Source organism: Oncorhynchus gorbuscha, linkage group LG21, assembly GCF_021184085.1.
Source record: "Oncorhynchus gorbuscha isolate QuinsamMale2020 ecotype Even-year linkage group LG21, OgorEven_v1.0, whole genome shotgun sequence".
Lineage (NCBI taxonomy): Eukaryota > Metazoa > Chordata > Actinopteri > Salmoniformes > Salmonidae > Oncorhynchus > Oncorhynchus gorbuscha.
Genome location: NC_060193.1, coordinates 15,650,440 through 15,659,831, shown reverse-complemented (window position 1 = coordinate 15,659,831; position 9,392 = coordinate 15,650,440). Strand labels below are relative to the sequence as shown.

Below are 9,392 nucleotides of genomic sequence, written 5' to 3'. Positions count from 1 at the left end.
GCAGCAGCTACGTAAGCAGCGGAGTGGGCAGCAGCTACGTAGGCAGCGGAGTGGGCAGCAGCTACGTAAGCAGCGGAGTGGGCAGCAGCTACGTAAGCAGCAGAGTGGGCAGCAGCTACGTAAGCAGCGGAGTGGGCAGCAGCTACGTAAGCAGTGGAGTGGGCAGCAGCTACATAAGTTATCAATTGGAAATCTCTATCTTAGCCACGGCAAATCAGGATCCAGAAAATCTGGAACCGCAGCCACTCCGATATTTCAGATTGTGTTCACAGGACAAATTCTTCCGCTTTTAGCCATAATTGACTGCCATACCTCTGTAGTTCTTTCCCATAACCAGCTGGATGTGACAGCTACTGAAATGGATAGATGGATACCTTTTATAGTTCTATTTGTAAATGTGATCTCAGAATATGAACAATTAGATATACAGTATGTATTAGAAAAATAATTATGGAAAAATAATGACATACTCAGATGGTTGGTTGATTGATTGATTGACTGTTGATTGCTTGTTTGATTGATTGAAAGCCCAATCAATACATCAATTAGTTGACTGAAGGGGCCCCCGCATTTTAAAACCAACTGTTTTGTATATAACATTTATTTTAAAGCGTGTAAAGTGCTGCTGTATTCATCAACATGTTTTATCATTTTCAAATACAGAAAAGAACACATTATGCAAAACGATGTATCATTAAAGGGGACATCTGCAGTTCAAATACTAAGAATACCGTCATGCTGCCACCTTTTTGAGGTTAACAGCTTAGTGATGGGGCTGGAGAAATGTAACCACTTAAATTCATAGATGAGGCTATGGATGCTATGGACTGACCATTCAAGACATCAAAATTATATTTGTAACTATGTTTTGAAGCTATACAGTGTCTGTTTAGAATTACATTGTTTACAAACAATGGAGTTTAAACAAGCGTAAGTTATATTAATCAATAGTTATATATAATTAACTTAAAAATCTCCAAAATCGATGTAGCAATCACAGATTGCCAATTTAAATATGGTTCAAATTAGACATAAACAATGTAAAAAAATAAGTTATCTAAATTCTCTTTGTAACTTCACCGTGTTTCTCTTCAGTATCTAAGTCTATGGGTCAAGTCTTAGTCAATGCAACATCAGGGGAATGGAGGGGTAGTTTAGTAAGGTAGTTTGTCTGGTTTGTTGACATTATTCCCATATTTGTCCATTTGTCCACTGGGTGGCTCTGGGCTATAGCTGGCTGTGCTGTAGATTGATGTAGGATCTGCATCAGAAGGGCTATGTGGTCCTGGCCTCAGTCTTTTTGGAGGGCCCACTGTGTCCACTAGGTGGCGCTCTTCTACCGCTGGTTGCTGCACAGTGCTGTAGAGTTCTGTACTTTCTTCTGGTAAAGTGTACCCTTTGTCCACTGGGTGGTGTTCTTCTATTGCTGATGCTGGTACTGCTCCTGGTCTGCCTGCATTGACGTAGATAGATGTCACCTCAGAACCAGAGGTGTTTGGTAGTTCTGGTCTTCCTGGTATAGCGGCCACTGTGTTGTCAACTTCTGTAATAACGACCTGTTAGAAGAAGAGAAATGTGAGAAACAACACAGAGTCGCTGATGTGGCCCTGACCGCTCACCAGAATTGAGTGCTCCTGATATCTGGCCGACCTGAGTAAGACCCTTGCAAGGCTGCCGGCTCAGACGGCATCCCAAGCCGAGTCCTCAGAGCATGTGCAGACCAGCTGGCTGGAGTGTTTACGGACATATTCAATCTCTCCCTTTCCTAGTCTGTTGTCCCAACTTGCTTCAAGTTGTCCACCATTGTTCCTGTACGCATGAAAGCAAAGGTAACAACTAAATGACTAGGAAAGGGAGAGACTAACACTCATTATGAAGTGCTTTGAGGGGCTAGTTGAGGATCATATCACCTCCACCTTACCCGACACCCGAGACACACTACAATGTGCATACCACCCCAACAGGTCCACAGATGACGCAATTGCCATAGCAATGCACACTGCCCCTTCCCACCTGGACAAAAGGAAAACCTATGTGAGAATGCTGTTTATCGACTACAGCTCAGCATTCAACACAATAGTGCCCTCCAAGCTCAACACTAAGCTCAGGGCCCTGGACCTGAACCCCTCCCTGTGCAAATGTGTCCTAGACTTCCTGGCGGGCCAACCCCAAGTGGTGAAGGTAAGCAACAACACATACGCCACGCTGATCCTCATCACGGGGGCCCCACAGGGGTGTGCACTCAGCCCACTCCTGTACTCACTGCTCACCCATGACTGTGTGGCTACGAACATCTCCAACTCAATCATCAAGTTTTGCTGATGACACAACAGGCCTGATTACCAACAATGATGAAACAGCCTACAGGGAGGAGGTGAGGGCCCTGGCGAAGTGGTGCCAGGAAAATAACTTCTCCCTCAACGTCAACAAAACGAAGCAGCTGAACGTGGACTGATGCAGATGCACCATCGCAAGCATTCTGTAGGGCTGTATCACCTCCTGGTACGGCAACTGAACCTCCCGCAACCACAGCACCTGGAGTAACAGGAAGACCAAGAAGGTCAAAGACCTCAGCAACCTAGTCACGGCCTGTTCACCCAGCTACCATCTAGAAGGCAGAGACAGTACAGGTGCATCAAAGCTGGGCCCGAAAGACTGAAAAACAGCTTCTATCTCCAGGCCATCAGACTGTTAAACAGTCATCACTAGCCGGCCTACGCCAGGTACCCTGCCCTGAACCTTAGATACTGTCACTAGCCGGCTACCACCCGGTACTCTACCCTGCACCTTAGAGACTACTGCCCTATGCAAATAGTAATTTGGTCAATTTAATTATGTTTACACACTGTTTTACCCACTCTACATGTATATGCTGTATTCTACACTTACGTAAAAACCACATGAATTTCACGTGATCGAATGTGAAGTTAATGTGATAACATGTGACAACAGGTAAAAGCAACATGTGATAACATGAAACTATACAGATAAAAACATGGGGATGCAAAAACATTTTTTAACTACACCCGATAACATTTGAATGTTTTTCACATGTATACGTGTTTTACATGTGAATCTGCAATTCATGTGAGCTGATAACATGTCATTCATGTGAGCTGATAACATGTCATTCATGTGAGCTGATAACATGTCATTCATGTGAGCTGCTAACATGAAAAGGTGGTGTTACAGGGTTTCACATGTGAACTGACCTCCTATGTGTCTCTTGTTTTCACATGTGAAAATATCAGCTCAAATGTCATGATTTATTTTCATAAGGGAAGTAATTAAACGGCATGTGGATTTAAGTAGTACGCTATTCAGCTAAAATACTGTAAAAATCTTGTCTCTTAAACTCTGACGCTCTCTGGTGGCATTTTCTAAATCACATAATATTGTATACTACCCTAATAAAGTACATTTCAGATTCAAAACTATAACTCCTATGCACGCTTAGTACTGTTAGAAAGGTAAGAAATGTGTGATTCTGATGACGATGTGACTACTGCAGAACCTACAGATACAGCAGGCCCCAAAAAACTGACATGTACCATTTTGTATGTTTTTTTCTTCGAGGGGGGGGACATCTTAAAATGATCCAAGCAATCGGGCCTTTAAAATGATCGAGTTTGTTTTTTGGATGGTGGCGGGGTGGTGTGATTCTTAGGACAAGGCCAGCAGTAAGATTTGAGTTCAACTTCCAAAAAGACATGAGCTGTAGCTATCCTCAGAAAATCTGAACAGGGCCCTAAACAACTGCTCAAAGTTTAACAAAAATACGATTACGTTTGACATGATTACTTAATACTGACTTTTCAATATGACCCCATCTGGGATTTAATCTCACAACCTCTGGTTTTGGGATACGCTGATCTTTCTGCTGCGCCATAAAGACTGTAGCATTCTCACAAGTCCCCTAAGGGCCAGGGTTTCTACTAAGCTGACATATTGAATTGTTTAAAAATGGTCATACCGTGGATTATTTAGCAATTACATTTTTTATTTTAGGACCCCTTTATGTATCAAAAAATTATCTAAAAAAATATATTTGATGAAATTTGGTGTTACTGCTATTAGCCCTCAGAAACGTGTTGAATAACACATTCATACATGGCAAAACAGATCTGAGAGATAAAAAAAATGTACTCCCCTTTTTTAAGGGCACAAAAATATTTCCATAGATTTTTTACAATTGGTACTGGGTTACCTTTATATGAGTCTTTTGAGGCTTGTTGGGGTCATAGAGCAATCCGAAGAACACCATCGTGTTCTAGAGAGTGATCTTACCAGAGGGGTGATAGTAGTGTGTAGCCCAAAATTTACGGACGCTTTTGACGCTTTCATGAGAAGACCAATTTTTAGGTTGTGTCCTGCTCTGACAAACACTGCTGTAGCTCTGCCACCTTCCACCGCAGCTGCGGAAGGCCGACATCGGCAGATGTCGTGGATTGAGACACAGGGGTGTAATCATTAGCCAAACATAAAACGTTTCTGTTGGACAAATTCAGGTAGATGCCTCCTGTTTCATTGCGTTTGCTACTGCGTAATGAATACGCCCCAGATATATCTAGCTTAAACATACGGGTTTTGATGGGGGCATAGACATCGACTTTAGGAGGTTAAACATGATTGACAGAGCGGGTACCTGCATTGACTGCTGATCTTTAGGGGATTGCCGTCTTCTGGTTAATATGATGTATCCTACACCAAATAACACACCAACAAAGAGGACAAGAGCAGTAACACTGCCCATAATGGTCCCAACTGGTAATGTTGAAGCTCTCCCCTTCTTCTCACCTTTACCTGACAGGTTACATATACACACACACACACACACACACACACACACACACACACACACACACACACACACACACACACACACACACACACACACACACACACACACACACACACACACACACACACACACACACACACACACACACACACACACACATACACATTTTGTTATTCTGTTTTTTTATGGGAAATAATATAACAGTAATATAATTGTAATTACTGCAATGATATTAAAACGTTCTTGATAAACAAATGTACAATGGTATGCACAGAAGGTGGAACAGAGGACTTACATATGTCCTCCATGCGTTGTGAGCTGGTCTCTGCACTGAAGTTATTTTTGCCAGTGCACTGGATAGTCCCGTTGTCATTGGAGATGATGATGTTGACTCTGGTGTGTGAAAGAGACTGCTGTGACAGTGTGCACTGACCTCCATCACAGACAGACAACACCCACACACCTGTAACTGAACAGTTCACTGTGACGTCACACATTCCATCACTATAGTTGGAGGAGAGCGACACCACCTCCATGACTGGTATGGAAACAGCTTCTAAAATAAGTAATAATATCAGGGGTTTACAAAAATGTCAAGATGTCCTAATAGATAATTCATCAATATGTTTGCATTGATTCAGGTTCATTCAACAAAAGCAATAGAAAAACATTGCCACATGTGTAATGGAAAGGCAGTTACGAGATAAACATTCTAAAGATCGAGAGAAATTGTATCCTTTCGATAGGGATGGATATGTATTTTTTATTTTTTTCAACAAATGATGACGGAAACGCTGTTTTCATATAAATCATCGTTGCCGAATAATTTTGAAGGCAAGCGGGCAAGTGATGTCATTAGTATGTGTTTATGTCATCTTTATTTAACTAGCCAAGTCAGTTTAAGAACAAAGTATTATTTACAATGACGGCCTACACCGGACAAACCCGAAAGACTCTAGGCCAATCACCGCCGGTTGTGATTCAGCCTGTTATGTAATACAGTCATCACTTAACATTTAATTCTAAATGTCTCGTGCTTGCTTTTAAACTATAAAATAATGTTTCTTTGCAGGAAAAGGATTGTCTTGACTTTTGAAGAATGCCTGAATTGCTTAACCTTGCTTTCCTGGTTGGCTGGATGCAAGTTTAACCACTACATTATTTCAGATCTACAAGAGTGTACGTTTCCCCATGGCGCGGACCGTGGAGATACGTTGGCACATGATAATTATTAGAATATGGCAAATATGAGTATATTATTGCATCCTATCCGTGCTGGCTTTTGCAGGCTACCTGAGACATGAACCAGACAGGTGGTAGGGAATACAGGTTGTCGCCAATGTATTCATGGAAGAATAGAATAGCGTAGAATTTATATTTCTTCAGGTGTGATGTCATCGACAGTTCAATGAAAATGCACGGAGCAGGCAGTGGTGGGAAAAGTACCCAATTGTCTTACTTGAGTAAAAGTAAAAGTACCTTCATAGAAAATTACTCATGTAAAAGTCACGCAGTAAAATCCTACTTGAGTAAAAGTCTAAAAGTATTTGGTTTTAAATAAGTATCAAAAGTCAATCTAATTGCTAAAATATTCTTAAGTACAAAGTAAAAGTATTAATTATACCAAATTCCTTATATTAAGCAAACCAGACAGCACCATTTTAGCCAGGGACACACGCCAACACTCAGACACTCAAACGAAGCCTGTGTGTTTAGTGAGTCCGCCAGATCAGAGGCAGTAGGGATGACCAGGGATGTTCTCTTGATAAGTGCGTGACAATTTTCTTGTCATGCTAAGCATTCAAAATGTAACGAATGCTTTTGGGTGTCAGGGAAAATATATGGAGTAAAAAGTAAATTATTTTCTTCAGGAATTTAGTGAAGTAAAAATTATTACAAATGTAACTAGTAAATATTAACATGTACTTTAAAGTAGTTTTACTTAAGTACTTTTCACCACTGGTAGCAGGCAATTGTCTATTTTATATGCGAACTTTCTAAATGTTGACAACCAAAATTAAAGGACACATTTATGGAAACGTAGCTAATGAGTGGAATATAAAAAAGCCTTGACAAAACTTACCTTGGACCATCAAATTGTATTTGACCATTTGTGTCTCCTTCCATATCTCAACATTATATGCAATGTAGATTCCAGTATCTGTTTGTTCCAGTTTCCTGAGACAAAGAGAGTGGTCTGTGGAGTTATAATTGACCCTCTCCTTGTATCGAGGAGAAACTTTTTCCTTCACAGCTATTACATTGCTATCAGTCATCCATTTCATCGCCATCTCTTGAAGAGGGTTTTCTCTAACTGTCAAACACACCGCACCGCCCTTCAACCCATATTTGTCTATTGGATGGACATCTGCCCTGGTCCCTAAAGACAAAGGAACAGCAGGATCACATTTTGAAAGTGTATTTATTTATTTTGTATACCAATAATGGGACATACTGTACTTTATACCTACACATAATATAAATCATTTTATTTTAAAAATCATAGAGTAGAATTCTGTACCTGTGATGGTACCCAGCAAAATTATTAGTAGTGAACCCAGAATATCCATAATGTTTGAGAGATCAAAAGCCTGACTTCTTGGCTTCTGTCAAAGTGATATTTAATTAAACCCTCTAGTATTTAACACCTCTTGCAGTTCCCCGCAACCGTGAGAAAAAACACCCCACAACTTCCCCCACATGCGTATGACTCTCACGTCACTTTTACCACTCCAGAAAGAAACTATGGGGGTTTCAACAGTATGTCCCAAGTTATATAAATAGATGATCTACTCTACATACGTTTTGCATGAACAGATGTGGGCAATGTTCTGTTATTATCTGGAACAATAACGAGGCTATATACAGGGGATACCGGTACTGAGTTAGTGTGCGGCAATTTGTACATGTAGTAAAGTGACTGCATATATAGTAAACAGCGAGTAGCAGCAGTGTACATAACAAATGGAGGGGCGGGATCAATGTAAATAGTCTGGTGGCCATTTCATTAATCCAGAACTGTTTTGTGCTAACATTCCACCCCTTATATTTGTCATATGACACGAAGTACAAGAGTGGCATATTAGCACAAACAGACTGGCATCCAGGCTATATATTATCGTATATGCATCTGAGAACACTTATTTGCATATTGAGATGCATTTGGTTCCTTGGTTCCTCTTTTGGGATCATCTGACAATGAGAAGTACAGTTCTTATCAGAACGATATGTATTATTGTAACTACGAGGCCGCAGTTCAAAACCAGCTAGGTTCCTGTTGACAAGTTCTCTACCGAGAAGAGTTGTTTCAGTATATTTCCTACTTGGGTTCTCTGTGTGTGTCAGGGCACTACTGAATTTCCATGGGATGTCCATTTTTATAACAGCCACCGAAAGTTTACAGTATGACACAATTGGGGGAAAACTGAAACATTCCAACCATGCACCATACCCATCTCCCTAACTTAATGAATTGATCAGTAACCAGATTTCCATCCAACCTGTTTATGCGAGGAAAGTAAGTTACATGTCTAATAAAAATGTTTATGACAGTCCTGATGGAAACAGAAACGTTTTCGGTAAACTTTACAAATGTCGACAAAACAAAATAAGCTTGACAAGGAAGTATGTTTCTGTCTGTAAAATTAACTAAGCGAGAAATGTCGGTGGAAATGACCTTGTGAACAACTATTGATATAATAACCATCATATAAGTAAACTTGAGTCACGCGATGACATGTGTGAAGGGTGACAACATATCCCGGATTGTTCGGGACAGTCCCGCATTTTGTCCCTTTGTCCAGTGTCCAGCAACCAAACAATCTTGTCCCGCATGTTGTCAACACATTCAAACACAACCAATTTAGAAAAAACACAAAGATGTATAACGTATTTCAGTCAGACATTCCAACCTGTCTTGGAGTCACTTTGAGATTATGAAAATATATATAGGCTATTATAAGAACGTGGTAGCCTAAACCATGGGGATGTTAAACACTTCTCCTATCTTATATTCTGCGCAGCGCAAAACGAAACGTAAAGCCAATCGTTTCTGCATCACCAAATTGTGTGCTCGTTCAGCACAGCGGATTGCAGGGTCTACTGCTGTCAGAGCACACCCCAGCGTCGCTCAGTCACTTCTCACTAGTAAAGTTAGATAACAGCCGAATCAATGTCTTGGGAGATCACATTATGATTCATGAATGAGTATTCTAAATAACAGAAAGGAATACAACAGCATAGTATAACGTTACTATTACACCAAAACACCACCTAATTTGTCATGAGATTTTAGGAGGGTTAGCTGAATGGTCCGAAAAAAAGCATAATGCGGCCAGAACTCAACAGCGCGCGTCACACGGCGGAACAAAATACAAGAAGGTTTTATATATTAACACCATCTGCTCAAATGTTTCATGAAACAGTAACTCAAGAATATCTCAATGGAAATTTCCATGAATCTTATTGAGATCAAATGATTGGAATGCAGACACGGTTTGAACATTTCACTGGCATAACGTGAAGAATTATCATCCACGATCGACAGTTATGATGCCATGCCCTATTTTGAAATGAGGTATTTGAGGGTATT

General features: G+C 40.6%; 1 protein-coding gene across 1 annotated transcript; it reads right to left on the bottom strand.

The window, feature by feature from the left end:
* Window positions 1–583: 583 nt before the first annotated feature.
* LOC124007730 lies at window positions 584–8,893 on the bottom strand. The gene is made up of 5 exons (XM_046318459.1): window positions 7,323–8,893; window positions 6,885–7,181; window positions 5,097–5,357; window positions 4,646–4,803; window positions 584–1,556 (listed from the first exon to the last, which is right to left on the bottom strand). Exons 1-5 carry the CDS (start codon window positions 7,369–7,371, stop codon window positions 1,155–1,157), a joined length of 1,167 nt encoding a protein of 388 aa, XP_046174415.1. The 5' UTR covers window positions 7,372–8,893; the 3' UTR covers window positions 584–1,154.
* Window positions 8,894–9,392: the final 499 nt, after the last annotated feature.